This window comes from Panthera onca, chromosome E1 (assembly GCF_046562875.1).
Source record: "Panthera onca isolate mPanOnc1 chromosome E1, mPanOnc1 haplotype 2, whole genome shotgun sequence".
Classification (NCBI taxonomy): domain Eukaryota; kingdom Metazoa; phylum Chordata; class Mammalia; order Carnivora; family Felidae; genus Panthera; species Panthera onca.
The window spans coordinates 41147078-41170897 of record NC_138352.1 but is presented as its reverse complement, the minus strand read 5'-3'; the positions used below and the strand labels follow the sequence as shown (position 1 = coordinate 41170897).

The 23820-nt window shown below is 40.6% G+C and overlaps 1 protein-coding gene across 20 annotated transcripts in view; it reads right to left on the bottom strand.

The window, feature by feature from the left end:
* Positions 1-23820, bottom strand: part of ACACA (acetyl-CoA carboxylase alpha) — a 276865-nt gene that overhangs the window by 35111 nt on the left and 217934 nt on the right. For all 20 annotated transcript variants that reach the window (XM_060646608.3, XM_078437425.2, XM_081791233.1 and 17 more), the window contains 4 exons: positions 8347-8490; positions 7636-7756; positions 4354-4450; positions 1138-1234 (listed from right to left, as the gene is read on the bottom strand). In XM_060646608.3, coding sequence (XP_060502591.1) covers positions 1138-1234; positions 4354-4450; positions 7636-7756; positions 8347-8490 — 459 coding nt within the window. The remainder of the gene's footprint in view (positions 1-1137; positions 1235-4353; positions 4451-7635; positions 7757-8346; positions 8491-23820) is intronic.

Here is a 23820-nt window from a genome sequence, read left to right as displayed (position 1 = left end):
TCTTACAATTTTCGTGGGTTTGAGCTCCACATCAGGCTCTGTGTTGACAGTGTGGAGCCTGCTTGGTATTCTCTCTCTACCTCTCTCTCTGCCCCTCCCCCAATCACGTGATCGCTCTCTCACTCTCTCTCAAAATAAATAAATAAAACTCAAAAAAAAAAAAAAAAAAAGGATCATCTTTGAAGTAAAAAAGAAGAGGGGCGCCTGGGTGGCTTAGTCGGTTAAGTGTCCGACTTCAGCTCAGGTCACGATCTTGCGGTCCGTCAATTCGAGCCCCGCATCAGGCTCTGGGCTGATGGTTCAGAGCCTGGAGCCTGCTTCCGATTCTGTGTCTCCCTCTCTCTCTGCCCCTCCCCTGTTCATGCTCTGTCTCTCTCTGTCCCAAAAAAATAAATAAACGTTAAAAAAAAAAAAAATTAAAAAAAAAAAAAAAAAAGAAGAAAGGATCCTGGATCTTTGACTTGTCAAATTCTCCTCTTTTTAAGTCCTGAGTACACTACCACTCCTCAGTCGGAAGAAGGAAACTTTACTGCTTCTAATGGATGAATGCAGTCTTGGGAATCCTCATTCTAGGTTTCCAGAAAGCAACTGTACATGGCTCAACTACACCAGTCCTCAAAGCAAGCTAACGGTACATAGTCTACATTCCTCTCGCTTCTGTGCTTAGTACAGCTTTCTCCATACTGGAGTTGATCAGCAAACATTTGACGTGACACTGCTGAGTAACCTCGTCCCTAGTTTCCCCCACCCTCATTTTCTGGATCTTATCAGAATGTAATCTACCCTTTAAAAAAAGTAGATGGGTGGCAGTGTTCACCTCTGGCGTTAGGGCAGACTTCTTACCCATGTGTGTGTTCAGAGAATCTGGGACCAAAGAGCCCTCAGCTGCAATGAATCTAGACTGTTTTCTAGCATCAACAAGACCATTGTAAAGGCCCAAGTAATTTTTCAGGTAGATTGCAGTCCATTGAGAGTCACCTTAAAAGTGAGCACATGATGGTCTGAAATTACTCAAGGATGCTGACTACCATTCCCTCCCAAATTGGTGGTGTGCAATGCCCCCGATATATCCACAAGCTCTGCAGAAGGGAAATCCAGCTCCAAGCACAGTAGCACAGGGTACTTGAGGTCACCTACCTTGGCTTCAGAATCCAGGTTTGCAGGGTCGGCTGGGATACTTAGTTCCACTGTTCGGGTTTCTACAGCAACTACTCCTACAGGTATTCCTCCTAGCCTGATAAAAAATGACCCAAATAAGAATCTGATATATGTAAACAGTACAGCTAGTCATTTATTTTCCAGCCCCACATCACAACATCACGGTGGGGGCACTGGAGACTGCAAATACAGAGAACAGAGGGAAATCTGACGCTTCTAGGGGTGAAATCTGAGACTGGATTTGATAAATACTATACATTTTTATAAATCCAGGGGAGTCTCCCCTCAGAATCACTTCTATTCTCCACATGATAAATTCAAACCAAGGGTTGTACTAGGGGAGCCTCAGGAGTTACACTCAACAGTCTAGATGTGTGTGTGCGCATATATGCACACATGCACACACCTATCTCTGTGGATGCCAAATGAAATTTCTCAGATCACTCTAGAGCACTGCTTTGGTGAAGACAGAGAGAAAAGGTCTGAAAGGTAGGAGGCACCCGAGAATTTAAGCTGGCATTGCTGGAATAGAGCTGCCATTTCTATGGAGTACTAATACTGTGGTTCTGGATAAGATTATTTGAGAGTATAGTCGGTCTTACACTGGGTATATGAATGGGAAATGTGTAGGTGTTTATGGAGATGATGAAAGATGAAAAGCAGTGCCAAGGGTGCAGAGGTGGTTAAATAAGCCCTTAGCTTTCTATTTCATTGGAAGAGAGCAGGGGAACAGGGATAGCTTGCAGTAGTAATCTTGGTGAAATAGGTGATCTATATTAAAAGTATACATTTAATCTCCAACATATGTTAATTTTAAAAAACTCTCCAGGAAAAGGCTCTGCATCTATGCTCCATGATACCCTCCTAACTTGGTCCTCAGAAAGATTTCCTGATAAAAATCAGGAAGAAAGAGAAGAGGGGGATGGTGGTTGCTGTAAGGTACGGCGTGAGTGCTTACTCTGGAAAATGTGATTCAGGCTGCACTTTCTCAGCTGCATTCCTTGGGGCTAGGGCTGGGATGGGTTATAGTCTCTCATTCCCCACAGCATCTCCATAACAAACTTTTCCATGAAGGATAGTCTTACACTGGCTACTGGAAATGGATTCTTGTCATCACAAGAGGCCTGACAGGGGCCTGAGTGGGGACCACCCACCCCCTCGTCACTTGCCTGCATTGAATCAGAATCAAAAGCCCTCTAGACAACCAGACAACGAGCAGGAGGTACACAGGAGGGTTTAGAAATATTTCTGTTCACAATGATTAACAATCCAACTGGAAACTTGTAATTGCAAAAGCCACCCTAAATCGGTAACTTATAACTTATATATTAGGGCCCATGTGACCTAATAAAGAACATCTTTATCCGAGTATTACAGTTATTTATTGAACTTGAAAACAGCTCAGAACAACTTCTGTTTTCTATTATACTTCATATAAATTTTATCAGGCTAGCACATGAAGATGCTACATCTTGTTTTATAGTGTGTCCCTGGACAAGGTGCCATGGAATAATAAAAGACAATTTACAGCCAATAGCACACATATTCCAAACATACATACCAAAGATGAGTTTTGGCAGCACTTACAGTAACAATCCCAGAAGAATACATTTATATTTATTTCTTGAAATACCATTGCTTTTGAAAGAAGCTAGCTCCATTTGTGTTTTATATACTTGTGAGCATGTGTATGTGTTTGGAGTAAGAAGCCCAGAACTCATCAGATGGAAAGAAAGGAAGAAGTCAGAGTGGGTGTTGCAATAAACAATGGCAGAGCTAACTAAAGCCAAGCTTGACTGATCTTGCTCACAGAACAATCCTTATTCTTCCAATCATAAGTGTAAAGCATTTTCCTGTTTCCCATGGGAGGATCTTAAAGACCTAAACAAAGGTTTCACTTTCTGAGGCTTAAAATCTGTCATGATTTTTACAGACAAAAAACTGAAGCAGAATAGGTAACAGACAAATTTTCAAAAAAGTTGGTCTGTGATATAAGGACCCTCCATAACAAACCAATAGACTCTGGTAGGAGGGTTCTATCTCCAGTGTACCCCCACCCCCCCATGGAATTTTACCAGGCACAAAGAATAGTTCTCACTGGGACCCGGAGGCCCGTGGTGAGGTAGAAGACCTGAGACGTGAGAGAAAATGGGAGCTAGCCCCTGTGAGTTTCAGTCTAGGCTAACTCCAGGCCTGACTCTTATTCAGAGTCACAGTGGAAGACCCTGTCTGTTGGATCTGCCATCTGATGGCTCCTTGTCATTGGCAGCATAAGACGTGCTGACCTGCTGTACTGAGAGAACCATGAAGCCTAGAATTATTTTCAAGGCTAGAATCTAAATCTCAACCCAATGTGGCATGTTTGAGAGTCTTGAGCAGGTGCCACTTTTCACCAAGATAAGGAAAACTGATTGCCCCTGAGAGGAAGGTGAGTTCCAGATGTGGGTCCCTGGGGCAGCATGTCTCCGCAGTGCAGAACGAGATTAGGATCAGCCTTGGCAGGTGCTCATTATAGCGAGCGCTACAGATGATTTCGTGCAGAGCTTGCTGTTGAGTGAAGCACTTCTTAGAGGGGGTATTAAAATTTAATAGAAACTTCAATTTCCCATTTGAAAAATATAGGTAGTCCAGCAATCTATCCCAGTTTATTTTACTAATTCCTATTTCAGGCAAACTTCTTTATTTTATTTATTTTATTTTTTTGCAATTCAAATCTGATGATAAACCAATATAGTACGTTTGTTACTTAAATAATCTCACTGCCAGGAAGGGACTTCTTCTAGGTTACATAGATCTTTTGGGTTACATGGAAAGGTAGATGAGTCTGATTCATTTGTCACCTGCCTCTGAAAGAAAATGGTCTTTGGGGAAGGGGAAGGTCATTGGTGGGCTATGGCTATTGTATTTGGGCTTTACAGCCCTCAGAGAGCTTTTCTTTCAGCATTATAAAAAGGAAGTGTCAAAACCAGACTTCAGATTAAACGCATCATTGGAGTGACACAGTAAATGACTACTGGGAACCAGCACTTCAGTTATGCTGCCTTGGTTGGGCATGACTATAATCCAATATTCTTCGAAAGTTTAGACAAAGAGAGCATTATTGGTAAAACAAAACAAACCTATATAGCTATGGCCCTTTCCTCTCTTGGTTTTAGTTGGGAGGAAGAAGAGCTTCCAAAACAAAAGGGCTCTTACCTGGCTCTGCCAACCACCACAGTCTGTGCCCAGGGTTGCATGATTTCAGAGAAAGATCCATAGTCAAAGAATCCACTCAACCACTGACCTTTCTGGGCTACAGAAGGGAAAGAAAGAGAACAAAGAGAGAATAAAGATCATCAATCCACTGAAAATGCACTGGAACTGGCAAATTTAAGGTTGGATTTGGGGGATTATTTTGGGGAGTTTGTTGCTGTTTTTAACCATATTATAATAGATGCACGCATTAGGCAGTTGAATGTTCATCTGCCTTCAGACATCATCTCCTATTTCATTTGCTAGTCTGCATAAAAAGAATCATTTATCAGCAAAAGCATCATTTATTGTTAAACGATGGGGTTCAGCTAGCAGAGAGTTTGCATGCTTTTAAATAAATAACTTGGCTTTTTTCAAAACACCACAAACATTTGTCAAAAGGCAGCCAAGTCATTAAAGTGTTTTCAAAATGTCTATTTCTATTTTAAAACTTAGCTTACAATTTTGTTTGATTCCACTGACTTTTTTGTAATGGAAAGCTGAAGACAGCCAATGATAAGTATTAATGATCAGATGAGGACCCAAATGTGGGGAAAGGAAAAGGGGAATGGCTTCTTTGCTAGAAAAGCAGCAAGATACATCCCCTTTACTTACAGCTGACAAACTATAATCTTTCTCTAAGGAAGGGCCATGCCCACATACTCTTGACACGTAGCAAAAATGTAATGGTTAAGATGCATACACTTAATGTCATTAACCACCCTTGCACACAGAATTTCCTTACTGGCAAGACACGTAACTTTTGACATCTCAGGTTAAGAAAAAAACTTTTGTTCCACAGGTATCCGTGTTTGACCAAGGCCCCATAAAATCTTCTGCAAATAACGGTTTCCTAGCTTGCCCCTCAGCTCACGGTTTCTCAGTGATCCTTCTAATTTGAACATGGCCCTCCGCCCCCTAAAAACCCAAGTCCAAAACCAATTAAAAGTGGAGATCCGAGCAAGCTAACCTCTGCTGACTTAAACAGGATGGAGAGTGTTTTATCAAGACTAAATTTGTAATTACTGTGTTCTACATTCCTTGCCTCTATGGCCGCAGTGTAAAATGTGATCATCCATTTCAAAATTATCTCTCTATCGTGAGCCCAAAGCCGATCGTTTAGATTCTGGTCTCGTGTTGGGCGTCAGTTTGAAGAATATCACAGCACTATCTCCTCTAATAAATGACTTTAACTTTTCACCTAGAAGATATCTGCTTTAACTTATCACAGGGAATCATCTGCTTTCTTTAACGCTTCCACTAAATTAAAATCTGAAGTCACTCGATTTGGGAGCGAGTGTTAGCTGCACACAGACAGCAGGATGAATTACTAGGGAGACGATGAAAAAATATTATCCAAAAAACAGAAAACTTAGTTTATCACAAATTTCATTTTATTCTGTGGATCTCATTAATAATGGCCAGGATAATGCCCACCTACATACACACACATCTGTCCACCCCATGAAAGAGGGCTCAAATTTTGATGAAAGTTCTAAATCAAACTTCTAAGTGTATCAGGATACTGAAATTTTAACTTTGTATGCTTGGATCATTTTACGATTCTTACTTCAATAATAATGATTTGGAACTATAAAATTCATCAAAATGGAAAGACTTTCTTTTTTAAAAAATTTCCCACCTTGTATTTTGACTAGGGGAGGGGGGGGTCATTGGTGGGCCATGGCTGGTGTAGGTGGACTTCACTTCACCCCCACCCCGAAACCTTAAAGAGCAGGTTGTGTTCAGTTCAGATGTAGAACTTATAAGTCAACTAAGATGCCCCTCCCCACCCCCTGCCCTGCCACCACCCTCATGATTCCCAGGAGAAGACTCACTGACTCTTGTTCTGAATTCCCCCAGGAAAGTTCTGGATTTTAAGGCTGACAAGATCTTAGGTTCATAGTTCTTATCATAATCATGGTACACATATGAGAGGTAGGGAGATTACTAAGGTGATTTTTTCTGGCTATGTAGGAAAAACGATTTCATTTTATGAAAAGTAAGACAAGGTACTGAAGACAACAGGTAAAAATTGAAATTGAAATTCCTCTGGTGATTTTTCTATACTATCTATAGTTGGACAGCAGATTAAGTTCCAATTCCTAAGTAATAGCTGTGTGACCTTGCACAAATCACTTAACTTCTCTGAGCTTTTAAAGTAGTGATCTTTTTTTTTTTTATCTCTGAGAAGTAGAAAGCCTAAAGAAGATAATGTATATGAAAGTGCTTTGCAGTCCCACCTAGCTCACAGTGGGTACCCACAGAGGTTTAGTAAGTCTTCCTTACACAGACCTCTTCTTTTCTTTCAACAAAATCAAAATGACTCTTAAATTTAATGAATTATCTTCTGCATTCCATTCTTCTTTTAGATAATAAGGCTTTCTTTGAAATAGTTGCCATAAACATGCAAAGAAGAACACTTTCTCAAATAACCTGAAAAAAACAGATTCAAAATGTAGTAGGGGGATTTGGGGCCTCACAAAAGAACCACCTGAGAAGTAAGGTTTGTTAAAGCAGCCTAATGAACTGGCAAGTGAGAATGTACATTCACCTTACACAGAGACACCACTGTTTTTCTGTTTTTTTGTTTTGAAGATAGGTAAAATCAGCCACAAGACAGGGATATATGAGATAAACATGGAGGGAGGGCTTGTTCTCACTCAATATATTTATGAAGTCAAGAGTTCTGGACAATCTCTTCATGAATAATGACCTTATAAAATAATCTTACATGAATAACTACAGCAAGTCCCAACTATTACCAATATCATAAGAAAAAAGGGCACAGGCAGGCTGAATGCTCAGAAATAGTGTGCTGACAAGAGTGTAGTCATGTTCTACACTGAAGGTCAAATATCTTTTCTAAAACTGATCTGATTAATCTTTGTTTACAGAGATTAGATGGTCGAAGATTCTATGCCTTTATTGCTTAGATTTAAAGTCTTTGAACCCATTAAGTAATAAGTGCTTTAATAACAGAATTAACAGAAGAAATGTATTAGTACTGTATTGCTTATGACTCAGAGACTGACTTGTACATCTAATTTCCTTTGTTTCTCATTTGTTCTGGAAGGGTTTTCCACCTTAATCTTTGGAGAGCTGTTTTAAAGATGTGTCTCATTTCCAGACTACTAAAGTAGCTCTGTTTTGTCATGTACTGTTGTGCAGGAATTGGTTAGTGAATAAAAGGAAGACGGATAGTCTGAGGGCCAGGGTACCACAGGACCCTCAAAAAATACATACTTGGGTGAGGACGGCCTGCTAGCATCCATCGAGGATCATAGGGGGCCTTCGTAGGAACAAATTCGATGATTCTATCTATAGGATCCTTGGAGTTCAGGAGAGGTACTAAACTGTGCACATTCTGAAAGGCAGTGGGGAGGAAAGAGCATAGCAATCAGTGAACAATAGGCCTGTAGTAGCAGCTCAGCCACAATCATTACAAAGGCAGTAGGGACCACATACGGAATCACACCTATCTGTCCCAGTCATCACTGAGAGGCATCCCAACTGTATGCCAAGCCCTGACCACATGCACAGGTCTCAAGTATCATGTAGGAGCCTGGCAAAATGTGGTACATTCTGACTCTTGATTTCAGTGTTTCCATGCTTTAGGGGAAGCTTCCCAGGGGGATGGATGGCTATTGCAAAGGAGAAAACCCACAGTGAGGAAGAGGCCTTGGTATGCTGGGATCTGAGCTCAGACAGGCCATGAAGGCTTCTGTGACTGGAAAACATCAGAAAGGGGCCTATACCAATGAAATCCAAAGGCATTTTAAGGTAGAAACCCAAAGACACCTGCAAGGAAAAGAGAAACCAACAACTTCCAGAGGAATATTTCATAAAACAATTTCTCCCCCATAAGGAGGAGACCTCAAACACAGAGGCCCTGTAATCCTTGGTGGAGAGGCCTGGTTCTGTGGGCTTTGTCAATGCTGGGTACAAAGGGCTCACCTTAGGCATGTAAGACAGCCAGTGTAGGACAGTGAAAACCCCTTCAAAGTCATCACAAACGATGCTGTGGGTCACCCCATTGTTGTGCATGATCTGGATGCCCCCAAGCTGGTTATTGGAGGTGTATACTTCCCGCCCAAGGACCTAGAGAAACAAGCAAGAGAAAACACATTCATCTTGACAGAAATAAAGGCAAAGTCTATTTTGCGATTCTCACTAAAATGGGTTCTTTTCTCCACAAGACACAGATTCCAGCTTCTGTGGTTCCTTCGTCTTAAAGAGAGAGCTTGGGGCGCCTGGGTGGCTCAGTCGGTTGAGCCTCCGACTTTGGCTCAGGTCATGATCTCGCAGTTTGTGAGTTCGAGCCCCGTGTCGGGCTCTGTGCTGACAGCTCAGAGCCTGGAGCCTGCTTCAGATTCTGCGTCTCCCCCTCTCTCTGCCCCTCCCCTGCTCATGCTCTGTCTCTGTCAATGTTAAATAAACGTTAAAAAAAAAAAAAAATTAAAAAAAAAAAAAAAGAGAGCTTAGAAAAATCAAAAAGTCTTTTGAACAATCACATACATTGTTGCAATTTAAAAACCAGCAACCCTCTCTCTCTCCTAGCTGCCACAGATAGGTGTAGCAGACTCAGCTAGAGCCATGCTGGTGGGTGAGGCTGGCACCCTGAAGTGCAGGCTACCTCACTGTGAGCAGGCCAGAGGAATTGCTACACGTCTACACAAAGAGGTAACATGCCTGCCTTTTGACAATCTTTATGACAAGTCTCAGTTAAACGCTATGAGGTTTAGGTTCCTAATTTTTTTTAAAGGCATACTTTTCCCCTTACATTTGAATTTTGAAGTTGGTCCCCACACACAGCCCTAAAGCTGGCAAAATCCGGAAGCGACCCATGACCCACACACAAACCCTTGAGTCTAAAGTCCTCTTAGTGTGCTGGGTGGAGGGCAGTGATTTATACCCAAGCCCGCCTCTCCTCTGTCTTTCTCCTCCAATGTTCCAGGGAGTACACAAGGCCTCAATCCCTGGTGTATCCCTGAAGGAGTTTAACCCGTGTGAGGTTGAAAGGTACCTGCAACTGGAAACCACAAAGTTTTCCTCAAAGAAGAAGAAAAGGAAGAAAAAAATATGAGTGGACTTGGAAATTGTAGGGTTTCTTTTTCCCTCGAAGACTGGTTAATAATTTCTTTCAGGGAGGGAGGTTTTCTGACCCAGCAATGGAAGCCGGGCAGCCTGATCACTGACTACTGCAAACTGCCGAGTGGGTAGTAATTGCCAGTCATCTAGGGTAGCCCTGGAGAGCTCTAAACAGTTGTAGAGCGCTTACTGTATTTTTACCTTTTCTTTTCCCTCTCCCCTCCTCCTTCAGAAAATAACAACACAAATTTTTCTTCCTTAGTAATAACTTCTACTCATTTTTAGACTCTGGGAAGAATCTAACAAATGAAAGACCAGCAAATTCTACCTGTATATTCCCATTTTGCCCCTTGTTAGGAGCTTTGAGATGGTCCCTTCCATGCTGGGTCAGCCCCTACATCAAGACGTTGCAAAGGATGAGGAAGTTGGTGACCAAAGTAATCCCCTCAGTATGGCCCAGCTGGCCTCAGACCCATTTAACTTCAGCTAGGAAGGACGAAGAGGCTCTCTGAAAGGAATATGGACAGCAAAATTGTTCTCAGATTACCACCTTCCTTGGTAAGGAAGTGCAGAGTACCAGTGTTTGCAGACAGCCCCGGGCTGAACAACATGCCAGCGACTCCTCTGAAGGAGCCCCAGGAACAGGGGAGACCATATCTGACCACTGGGCTCCCCTCCTCCTCCGTCTTTAATCTCAGCCCAGGCACTGTGGCTCCTTTCTCATTCTCCTGCTGTCTCTTTCCATTTGCCCTCTCTCTGACTGATACACTGATCTCTCGGTCACTCGGCTTTCTGCTCCACTGAGTCCATATTACTAATAACACCTCCGCCACGGCCAGTTTACCTCATGAAGGCAGGAGCACATCATTACAAAATAAACTCATAACTTTGACATTCTAGCAAATACACGCCGTTTGTTATTTTGATGGCTTTAGTCTTTCTAACAGGCAGAGGGCATTACATACCTGTTTCATTTATATCTTTAAATGTGTGCACACATGTACAGTCACACATGCATCAGGAAATAAAACAGAACAAAAAACCAACCCAAAACAAATATCCAAAGCAGTCAGTTGATGGAGGATCCTGGTGGGAGCAAAAATCCTGTCACTCAGGGAGGCCATGCTCTGATGTGGCTCTGGTTTTATGGACGTCATAAACCCGATGGCCCACAACTGGTCCTTCTGGGACAGACCGCCTTTCTGCCAGAAGTCATTCAGTGTGATCAGCAGTATTTTTAATTATTAAAATAAAATTGGAAAGGGGGAAAAGAAATAAAAAGGAGACACTGCACTGACCCTGAGTATCTGATATTCACAATCTATGTCAGGCGCCAAGAACTCCTTGCTGCCTGGAAGACAGCTGGGGCCATTTTATACTCAGAAACATGGTTTTCTTTCATAGGAAACAGTACTAGTACTTGATAATGTCCATCTGCTTAGAGCCTCAAACTCCTCCCAAATTTGTGGTGAACTGATGAAGAAACAATCTTGGAAAAAGGGACCAAAGCAGACCAAGAGTTGCTCAGTGGTTCAAATACACCTTCCTCACACATCTTTGTCCCTCATTTCAAAAGGGAAGAGCATCCAGGACTGGGCTCATCTCAGAGGCTCTGTCACTTGCCCATTCTACTCCATATTCGTATAAATTAATGGGAGACAAACTTGGAAGGAGCAAGAATTTAATCACTTAGCACATCTTCCCTTTACAAGTAATACGCAGCTTCTGATGCTTTGGCATTGTTCTCAAAGGCAGTATTTGTACACTTCTCCTATGAATTCAGAAAGAAACCTAACCAGGGCTTACCATAACCAAGGACACTATTTCTGGACTAAAGAAATGTTTGTCGTGAGAGAAAATTCATTTACTTTGGTAATTAAAGGGAAAAATTATAGGATAGACTAACAGAGCATCCAAATGGCTGTGACTGGCCTTATCTTAAGAGATGGGGGTGGGGAGGGAAGGACACACAGAAAGGAAACCTGCTTCACTAATCACAAACAAATGCTAACAATCATAGCTACTTAACAATCGGTGAAGAGAAAGCAGTCCCCTCCAGTTCATCTTCAATGACCGTATGTTTGGAGCATGCACCAGTAGAATGAGGGCGCACACAATAGCTCCTGATTTATAGGGGTCGTTGCTGACTCAAGTGGTTTTACTGATTTTAGAATACTTCACAACAAAAGCTCCAACCAAAGCAGCAGAATCTGGGGTAGGGCAAAATCCATTCTGCCTAACTCTGAAATGATCATGCTGGAACAGTTATGCAAACCCTGATCAGTATCTAGGGAGGCAAAGAAACGAGTCCACATAGACAGTACCACTGTTTTATTATTCGGTGTTGCCCGAGCAATATTTCACAGAAAAATCTGGGGCAAACAACCCTCACCAACATAGTATCTTCACAAAGTAGGTGAGCTTCATTCATTAGTTTTCCAGCTCTGACATACACATTTCTATACAAATCAAGCTGCTGGCCATTTTCCATTTCCCAAATTACTTTTCTCACATTTTCTACTGCGTGATACAAATTTTTAATTTCTCTTTCCAACAAGCATCAATAACCATATTTAAACACAGGAGGAGCCATTCAAACAGAGGTGGCTCCCGAGGCCCCATTTTGCTGCCCCCCAAGTTTAGGAGGAGAAGAAGTACCATAAAATATTAGTAACAGGCACCACCTCAGGGTCCCCTGCTGAAGAGTGCCCACACCAACAGAACTAAACAAGGGCTGACTCTGAGAGGAAAGAGGATCTTCATCCACTCAATATAAACTTAAGCCTCATCCCACACTTCATTCACTGAAGCTGGCAGACCTGAGAATTAAGGGCACTGCATAAAAGCCAGTGATTAGCAGAGACACAATTGTTAAAGGCTCCACCAAAGATGCTACACAGCCTTTAGAAATTTTGAGATACATAAGAAGTACAAATGAATGCAGTCATACATACATGCTAAGGCCTCTGCTGCTGTTGCTGCTTATCTAGAGACACCGCAGACAGCTCAGGTTTACCATAGCTGACAGGCAATGAAAACAGTCTAATATACAGCCTGCTCTCTCCCTTAAATCCCTTTTTGGAGATCAAGATAAACACGTTCTTCCTTTCCCCAGTGCTCTAGACGTTTGACTGAAGTGGCAGAGCATTGTGAGGTTTTGTGCAAATGAAATCACTATGTAATACTGAATGAGTATAGTATTTACTTGTCAGGATATTTGTCAGCACAGGCATTGAGATTTCCAAGTTTCATAGATGCAACTCAGCTCAATTTTTAGAAACCTGCCCTTGTCCTGATATATACATTATGATGGGGGCCTTTAGACATATAGGCAAATATTTGCAATCATGTGCTGAAGATGTGAATAAGAATGATGCATATCAATGGAATAAAAAATGAAATTTGCTGTTTTCTGAACCCCTTTAGCCAATCTTTCCTCCTTTAAACAATTCTTGGTCCAGGGCAATCTTCTATTTAAAGAAGAAGGAAGTACATAATTCCTCTTGCATCTAAGAATTTAGGCTACACAAACTGAGTCCTTGCTGCAATCCTCCTTCTCATTAGGGTATTTCCATTCTCAAGAGGATCTGAGGAGTTCTGTACATTTCCCAAGCAATCATCACTGGACTTTATGCATGATTCTAGATATTAAAGTCACTCTGTGATCTGTCAGGTTATTGATAAAGGTTTGGCTAAGGCAGAGAGATAAATATGAATGAAAATAAGAGGGAGCAGGAAACAAGTGGTAAAACAGAGACAAAAGAAAGGTGGAAGAATGAGAGAGAGGAAAAGGGAGGGGGAGAAAAGAGGAAGGGAAAGAAAAAAAATGCAATAGCTCATCTACTCATGCTGCTAACACCCTCCTCTCTGACCTGAGAGGACTACATTTTTAAAAGCTGACAAGTAATTCAATCTCCAATTAACAATTTTAAGTGGTGCAGTACATATTACTGTGCAAATGTTTCTCTAGGACCATATCCAAGGGTGAATGGAATTAAATCTCTAGGGAGACAGAACTGGTGCCTTTGCGACCAAGAATATCTGGGGGTTCCCAAAATATAGCCTCTTAATACACAGACTCAGGGTTACAACTTCTCCCCTCTTCACTGGCGCTTGTCACTGGCAAACTGGAGTGCTGGTTGGCAGCTGGTAGACCAGAGTTGGGGTAGAGAAGGGGCACAGTGACCTACTGCCAGCACAGGATGGGAAAGCCTCTGACCTGAGCCACAGCTAGATTAAAGACCATCCACTGCAAGACTAAAAACCGCTCTACAAACAGCAATATTATGAAGTGATCAGGTCTGTGGATGGGTAAATTGGAGTAAAGGGACTGTGCAACGAGAGGAGGGAGAAGGTATTTGGCCAAAAAGAGGCTGAGATACAGGCCACCCAAAACACTGGAAGACCTCTGCTTATGCAGGGGAGAGGAAAACAGAGGAATGAGTTAAATGGCAGAAGGATGACAAGGATTTGAAGGTGGACTGTGTGAAGAACAGAAACGCATTTTCAGTGTAATGGGGGTAAGAAGAGCCACACAACAGTTTACTTGTCAAAAGTATGAGAAAAGTATGACCAAAACATAGGCTTCCAGAGTGAAAACTGACTGCCAAAAAAAGAAATCACTTATCTTAGGAATCCATCAACTGCTCATTTAGCTACAGCCTGGAGGATACTGACAATAAATTACTTCCAAATACAGAAATTTTTGAGAAGTCTAGTTTATTGAAGTATAATTTACATATAGAAAAATCATCCACTTTCAGGAACAGAATTCTATGAATTTTGACAAATACATACGTAACCACCATCAAAATCACCCCAAAATTTCCCTCAAGGGGGTGGGATCAAGATGGTGGAGTAGGAAGATCCTGAGTTCACCTCCTTCCACGGACAAACCAGAACTACAACTACATATAGAACAACTATCTCTGAAAATGAAGTGAAGACTGGCAGAAAAGATTTTACACAACTAAGAATATACAGAAAAAGCCACACCAAGATGGGTAGGCAGGGCAAGATGTGGTCTAGTCAGGACCTACACCCCTGGTGTGATGACCCACAAGTGGGAGGGATATCTCCACTGTAAAGGCCTTTCCTGAGGAATGAGGGGTCCAAGTCCCACATGGGCTCCCCAGCTCAAGGGACCTACACCAGGAAGCAGAGCCTCCATAACATGTGGCTTTGGAAACCAGTAGGGCTTATGTACCAGAGAGCAGCAGGAAACTGAGACTTCTAAGAGAGTCACTAATTTTAGGGCATGTGCTAGAGGGGCAGATATCTGTTGGAACATTCTCCAGGGAAGGAAGCATTGGCAGGCATCATTTTCTTCACCCCTCTTCTACCTAGTTGGCCTGGTGGTGGTGAGAGACAGTTCTGACACTCTCCATCTCCTGTGCTAGCACTACTCACCACACCCCAGCATTGCCCTGCGGACTCCCCAGCCCCCATCCACCTACCCTGGCAGAGTCCTTCCCAAGTGGCTCCCCCCACCCCACCGTCACACCCAGGGGGTAGTCTCTGCCAACACCAGAGCCCCTCTCCTCCAGTGGCCCCTGTTCCAAGGGGCCAGCCTCACGCACCAGCAAGTCTGCACTAACTGTGGCCCAGCCTCAACAGGAAGGTGTGTGTAGCCCACATGGGAAACCCTGGGGCAGGGAGGAGGGCGAAGGTACTTGGACTGAGTGACCAGGGTGGTTTTGTGCTACTGGGCCCACAGGACACCCTCTACATAAAGCCACTTCTTCAAGACCGGGAGATAAAACTGATCTACCTATACATAAAAACAAACAGAGAGTTAAGGAAAATGAGGAGACAAAAGAACAAGTTCCAAATGAAAGAGTAAGACAAAATCTCAGAAGAAGAACTAAATGAAATGGAGATAAGCAATCTACCAAATTAAGAGTTCAGAGTAATGATCATAAAGATGCTCATTAAACTCAGGAAAAGAATGGAAGAACATAGTAAAAACTTTAACAGAGAGATAAAAAACAGAAAAAAGAACAAATGAGAAGTAAAGAATACAATAACTTAAATGAAAAATACACAAGAGGATGAATCAGCAACAGATTAGATAATGCAGAAGAATGGATCAGTGATTTGGAAGACAGTAGTGGAAAACATACAACTAGAACAGCAGAAAGAAAAAAAAATAAAGGTAGTTTAGGGACTTCTGGGACAACATCAAGCATACTAACATTCACATTATAGAGGTCCCAGAAGGAGAAGAAAGGGACAGAAAACCTATTTGAAGAAATAATGGCTGAAAACTTCCCTAGCCTGGGGAAGGAAGCAGACATCCAAGTCCAGGAAACACCAAATAAGATGAACCCAAAGAGACTCACATCAAGACATGTTATAATCAAAATGTCAATAAAGAGGGAATCTTATGGGAAGCAAGAGAAAAACAACCAGTTAAGTACAAGGGAACTCCCATAAGACTATGAGGTGATTTTTTAGCATAAACTTTGCAGGGCAGAGGGAGTGGCATGATATATTCAAAGTGTGAAAGGAAAGGACTTATAATCAAGAATAGTCCACTCAGCAAGGCTATCACTCAGAATAGGAGGAGAGATAAAGGAGTTTCCCAGACAAGCAAAAGGTAAAGGAGTTCATCACCACCAAACCAGTCTTACAAGAATTTTTAAAGGGACTGTTTTATTTTTATTTTTTTGTTTTTTGTTTTTGTTTTTTAAATAGGCTTCATGCCCAGCATGGAGCTCAATGTGGGACCTGAACTCACAATCCTGAGACCAAAACCTAAGCCGAGATCAAGAGTTGGACACTTAACCAACTGAGCCACCCAGGTGCCAAGGGACTTCTTTAAATGGAAAAGAAAAGGCCATAACTAGAAAGAAGAAAATTATGTAAGAAAAAAAAAATCTAACCGGTAAAGGTAAACATACGGTAAAGGTAGTGGATCAACTACTTACATAGTTAGTATGAAGGTTAAAAGACAAAAGTAGTAAAATCGTCTAGATCTACAGTAATTAGTCAAGAGATACAACCAGAAAACAATGAACAAAATGGCAATAAGTACATGTCTCTCAATAATTACTTGAAACGTAAATCTACTAAATACTCTAATCAAAAGACATACGGTGGTTGAATGAATAAAAAAATGACCACCAGGGCACGTGGGTGGCTCAGTTCGGTTGAATGTCCAACTCTTGATTTCAGCTTAGGTTGTGATCTCATGGTTGTGGGATAGAGTCCCATGTTGGACTCTGTGCTGGGCATGGAGCCTGTTTGGGATTCTCTCTCTCTCCCTCTCTGTCCCTCCCTCTCTCTCTCTCTCTCTCTGCCCCCTCCCTGACCCATGTGCTCTTTCTCAAAATAAACATTAAAAAAAACAACAACAACAAGACTACCTATATGCTGCCTATAAGAGACTCACTTCAGATCTAAATACACACATAGATTGAAAGTAAAAAGGACAGAAAAAGGTATTCCCTGCAACTGGAAATAAAAGAAAGCTGGGGTAGTAATACTTATATTAGACAAGTATTATATTAAAACAAAGATTGTAAGAAGAAACAAAGAAGGGCATTACATAATGATAAAGGGATCAATCCAACAAGAGGATATAACAATTTCAAATATCTATACACCCAACACAAGGGCACGAAAATACACAAAACAAATATTAACAGATATATAGGGAGAAATTGACAGTAATACAATAATAGCAGGGAACTGTAATACCCCACTTACATCAATGGATAGATCACCCAAACAGAAAATCAACAAAGAAACAGTGGCTTTGAATGATACATTATACCAGATGGATAGATGGACAGATGGATGGATGGATATATATAAACACGTACAAAATCAGCAGAATACACGCTCTTTTGAAATTCGTATGGAACATCCTCCAAGACAGATCACATGTAAGGCCACAAAACAAGTGTCAATAAATTTAAAAAGACTGAAATCACACCAAGCATCTTTTCTGACCATGATGGTACCAACTAGAAATCAATTACAAGAAGAAAACTGGAAAAAACAGAAACATGTGGAGGATAAACATTATGCTACTGAAAACAAATGAAAATGGAAACACAATGTTCAAAAATCTACAGGATAGAGCAAAAGCAGTTCTAAGGAGAGAAGTTCATAATAATGAAGGCCTAACTACAGTAAACAAAAAAATCTCAGATAAACAACCTAATCTTTCACCTACTGAAACTAGAAAGGACAAACAAAGCCTAAGATTGGTGAAAAGAAGGCAAATAATAAAGATCAGAGTGGAAATAAATGAAATAGACTAAAAAGACAACACAAGTGATCAATGAAACTAAGAGCTGGTTCTTAGAAAAGATAAACAAAATTGATAAACTGTTAGCCAGACTCAACAAGAAAAAAAGAGAGAGGGCCCAAATAAAAATGAAAATGAAAGAGAAGTTACAACCAAAACTGACTCTTAGTATTGGTTTGTGAGATCAACCCCCGTGACAGGCTCTACATGGACAGCACAGAGCCTGCTTGGGATTCTCTCTGCCCCTCCCCTGCTGAGGTACACTCTCACTTGTGCTAAGTAAATAAACTTAAAAAAAAAAAAAAATCTGAACAGGCCAAACCCTATTAATTAAATTCAACCAGTAATCAAAACACTCCCAACAAAGTCCAGGACGAGATGGCTTCACAGGTGAAATCTACCAAACATTTAAAGAAGAGTTAAGACACTCAGATCAATGCAACAGAATACAGCACCTAGAAACGGACCCACAAACGTATGGCTAACTAATCTTTGACAAATCAGGAAAGAATATTCAATGGAATAAAGACAGTCTCTTCAGCAAGTGGTGCTGGGAAAACTGGACAGCGACATGCAGAAAAATGAACCTGGACCACTTTCTTACACCATACACAAAAAGAAACTCAAAATGGATGAAAGACCTAAATGTAAGACAGGAAGCCATCAAAATCCTCAAGGCAGGCAAAAACCTCTTTGATCTTGGCCGCAGCAACTTCTTACTCAACATGACTCTGGAGGCAAGGGAAACAAAAGCAAAAATGAACTACTGGGACCTCATCAAAATAAAAAGCTTCTGCACAGCGCAGGAAATAATCAGCAAATCTAAAAGGCAACTGACAGAATGGGAGAAGATATTTGCAAATGACATATCAGATAAAGGGTTAGTATCCAAAATCTATAAAGAACTTATCAAACTCAACACCCAAAAAACAAATAATCTAGTGAAGAAATGGGCAAAAGACATGAACAGGCACTTCTCCAAAGAAGATATCCAGATAGCCAACCGACACATGAAAAAAATGCTCAACCTCACTGATCATCAGGGAAATACAAATCAAAACCACAATGAAATACCACCTCACACCTGTCAGAACTGCAAACGTTCACAACGTAGGCAACAACAGATGTTGGAGAGGATGTGGAGACAGAGGATCTCTTTTATACTGTTGGTGGGAATGTAAACTGGTGCAGTCACTCTGGAAAACAGTATGGAGGTTCCTGAAAAAATTAAAAATAGAACTACCCTACAACCCAGCAATGGCACTACTATGTATTTATCCAAGGGATACAGGTGTACTGTTTCAAAGGGGCACATGCACCCCAATGTTTATAGCAGCACTACCAACAATAGCCAAAGTATGGAAAGAGTCCAAATGTCCATTAACAGATGAATGGATAAAGAAGATGTGGTATATATATATACAATGGAGTATTACTTGGCAATCAAAAATAATGAAATCTTGCCATTTTCAACTACGTGGATGGAACTAGAGGGTATTATGCTAAGCGAAATTAGTCAGAGAAAGACAAATATCATATGACTTCACTTCTATGACGACCTTAAAATACAAAACAGATGAACATAAGGGAAGCAAAAATAATATAAAAACAGGGAGGGGGACAAAACATAAGACAGTCTTAAAAATGGAGAACAGAGGGTTACTGGAGGGGGTGTGGGGAGGAGGGATGGGCTAAATGGGTAAGGGACATTAAGGAATCTACTCCTGAAATCATTGTTGTACTATATGCTAACTAACTTGGATGTAAATTTAAATAAAATAAAATAAAATAAAATAAAATAAAATAAAATAAAATAAAATAATTGAAAATGAACTCATTCTATGAGGCCAGCATTACCCTGGTAACAAAACCACAAAGCCCCACAAAAAAATTTACAGACCAATATCCCTGATGGACATAAATGCAAAAAATCCTCAAAAAAACGATTAGCAAACTGAATTCAATAATACGTTAAAAGGATAATACATGTGGAAGGATAGTTCAATACCTGCAAATGAATGAATGTGATACCCCACATTAACAAAAAGAAGTATAAAAATCACATGATCAGGGGCTCCTGAGTGGCTCAGTCAGTTAAATGTCTGACTCTTGATTTTAGCTCAGGTCATGATCTCACAGTTTGTGAGTTTGAGCCCCGTGTCAGGCTCTGGGCTGACAGTGTGGAGACTGATTGGGATTCTCTCTCTCCCTCCCTCTCTGCCCCTCCCCTGCTGGAGCTCTCTCTCTCTCGCTCAAAATAAATAAATATACATTAAAAAAAATTATATGGTCTCAACAGATGCAGAAAAGCATTTCGCAAAAACTCAATGTCCATTTATGATAAAAATTCTCAACAAAAAAAAGGGTAGACAGGGAACATACCTCAACATAATAAAAGGCATAGATGACAAAGCAACAGCTAATACCATAAGCCAACAATGAAAAGCTGAAAGCTTTTTCTCTAAGGTCAGGAACAAGATAAGGTGGTGCCCAAACGTTTTAATGCTTTATTTATGTTTTGAGAGAAAGAGAGAGAGAGAGAGAGAGCAAGCTAGGGAGGGGCAGAGAGAGAGGGAGACGCAGAATCTGAAGCAGGCTCCAGGCTCTGAGCTGTCAGCACAGAGCCCGACACAGGGCTTGAACTCACGAACTGTGAGGTCATGACCTGGGCTGAAGTTGGACGCTTAACCGACTGAGCCACCCAGGCGCCCCCATGACCACTTTTATTCAACATAACATAGGAAGTCTTAGTCACAACAATCAGACAAGAAAAAGAAATAAAAGGCATCTAAGTTAGAAAAGAAATAAAACTGTCATGATTTGCAGATGATGTGATACTATTTACAGAAAATCCCAAAGACTCCACCAAAAAAACTATTAGAACTGGGGTACCTGGGTGGCTCAGTTGGTTGGGCATCTGACTTCAGCTCAGGTCATGATCTCGTGGCTTGTGAGTTCAAGATCCATGTCAGGCTCTGTGCTGACAGCTCAGAACCTGGAGCCTGCTTAGGATTCTCTGTCTAACCTCTCTGTCGGCCCCTCCCCGCTCGCTCATGCTTGCTCTCTGCTCTCTCTCAAAAATAAATAAACATTAAAAAAAACCCAAAAAACTATTAGAACTAATAAATGAATTTAGTAAAGTTCCAGGGTATAAAATTAATATGCATAAATCTGTTGCATTTCTATAGACTAATAATGAAGCAGCAGAAAGAGAAATTAAGAAAACCATCCCACTTAAGCAAGTGCAACAAAAAGAGTAAAATGCCCAGAACTAAATTTAACCAAGGAGGTGAAAGACTTGTACTCTGAAAACTATGAAACATTGATGAAAGAAACTGAATAAGACACAAATAAATGGAAAGATATTCTATACTCACGGACTGGAAGAATTAATGTTGTTAAAATGTCCCCACTACCTAAAGAAAGAGTCAATGGACTCTCCATCAAAATACTCTATCAAAATGGCATTTTTCACAGAACTAGAACACATAATCCTAAAATTTCTATGGAACCACAAAAGATCCAAATAGCCAAAGCAATCTTGAGAAAGAAGAACAAAGCTGGAGGTATCACATTTCCTGATGTCAAATTATATTACAAAGCTATAAGTAATCAAAAGATTATGGTATTGGCACAAAAACAGACCTATAGATCAATGGAACAGAAGAGAGGGTCTAGAAATAAATCCATACTTACACAATTAATTTTCAACAAAGGGTGCAAGAATATACAATAAGGAAAAGACAGTCTCTTTAATAAACAGTGCTGGAAAAACTTGACAACTACATGCAAAAGAATAAAACTGGACTATTTTCTTACACCATATACAAAAAAATACTCAAATTGGCTTAAAGACTCAAATGTAAGACCAGAAAGCATAAACCCTGGAGAAGAAAACATAGGGAGTAAGTTTTTTGACATGCCTTAGCAATATGTTTTTTGGATTGGTCTCTTTAGGCAAGGGCAATAAAAGCAAAAATAAACCAATGGGACTTCATCAAACCAAAAAGATACTACGTAGTGAAGCAAACCATCAACAACACGAAAAGGCAATCTAATGAATGGGAGAAGATATTTGTAAATGATATATTCAATAAGGGGTTAATATCCAAAATATATAAAGAATGCACACAATTCAGTATCACAAAAATGAACAATCCAATTAAAACATAGACAAAGGACCTGAATAGACATTTCTCCAAAGAAGACATACAGGTGGCCAACAGGCACGTGAAAAGATCCTCAACATCACTAATCATCAGAGAAATGCAAACCAAAACCACAATAAGATTATCATCCCACATCTGTCAGAATGGCTAGTACCAAAAAAATAAGACAAGTGTTGGACAATGATGAGAAAAAAAGGGAACGCTAATGCACTGGTGGTGGGAATACAAACCAGTGCAGCTACTGTGTAAAACAGTATGGAAGTTCTCCTAAAATTAAAAATGGGGCACCTGGCTAGCTCAGTAGGTAGAGTGTGCAACTCTCGATTTCAGGGTTGTGGGTGTGAGCACTGTATTGGGTGTGGAGATTACTTTTTAAAAATTAAAAGAAAAAATTAAAAACAGAATTACCATATGACCCAGCAATTCCACTTCTGGGTATTTAACCAAACAAAATGAAAACACTAATTCGAAAAGATACATGCTCTTCTATGTTCACTGCAGCATTATTTACAATAGCCAAGGTATGGAAGCAGCCTAAGTGTCTATCAATAGATGAATGGATAGTGGAGATGTGTGGCATGTGGGTATCACAGAATATTACTCAGCCATAAAAAAAGTCTTGCCAATTGTGATGATATGGATGGACCTGAAAGTTATTATGCTAACTGAAATAAATCTGAGAAAGACAAATACCATTTTATTTACAGGTGGAATCTAAAAAACAAATGAACAGGCCACAAACAGACTCAGAAAACAGAATGGTGGTTGCCAGAGGGATGAGTGTGTGTGTGTGTGTGGTGGGGGGTGGACAAAATAGGGTACAAATTTCCAGTTACAAAATAAATAAATCATCGGAATGTAATGTGCAATATAGAGAATACAGTTAACAATATGGTAACAACTCTGTATGGTAACTGACGGTAGCTAGTTGTATGGTAGTGATCATTTCATAATGTAGTATACAACTGTTGAAGCACTTACTTTATATACCTGAAACCAGTATGATATTATATGTCAAGCACACTTGAATTAAAAAAATTTTTTTCTCTTATCTCCTTTATAATCCATTCCCTTCCCCCCGGCTTTCTGCCTCAACAGTTTTGCCATTTCTAGGATGTTCTACAAATGGAGTCATATACTACATACTATTTGGAGTCTAGTTTCTTTCAGTTAGTTTAACACATCTGAGATTCATTCATGCTGATGTAGGTGTCAGTAGTTCCTTTCAACTGCCGAGTAGTATTCCATTTTATGGAAGTACCACAACTTGCTCATCTGTTTGCCTCTTGGTGGACAGGTGGGTAGTTTCCAATTTGGGGAAATTATGAATAAAGCTGCTACAGACATTCGTGGACAGGTTTTTGTGTGGATATATATTTTCATTTCTCTTGGGTAATACCCAGGAATAGGATTGCTACATTATACGGTAAATGCCTATGTTTATTTTTTATTTAAAAAAAAAATTTTTTTTTACATTTATTTATTTTTGAGAAACAGTGAGACAAAGCGTGAGCGGGGGAGGGGCAGAGAGAGAAGGAGACACAGAATCTGAAGCAGGCTCCAGGCTCTGAGCAAGTGGTCAGCACAGAGCCTGATGCGGGGCTTGAACCCACGAACTGTGAGATCATGACTTGAGCCGAAGTCGGACCCTCAACCGACTGAGCCACCCAGGTGCCCCTGTAAATGCTTATTTTTTAAAAAAAGAATGCTAAAATTTATTTTTTTATTGAAGTATAATTAACACACATTGTTGTATTAGTTTCAGGTATACAAGATAATGAAGCAATTGTACATAATACTCAGTGCTCATCTAGATAAGTGTACTTTTAATCTTCTTCACCTATTTCACCCATCCCCCCTTCTACCTCCCCTCTGGCAACCACCATTTTGTTTTCTGTATTAAGAGTCTGGTTT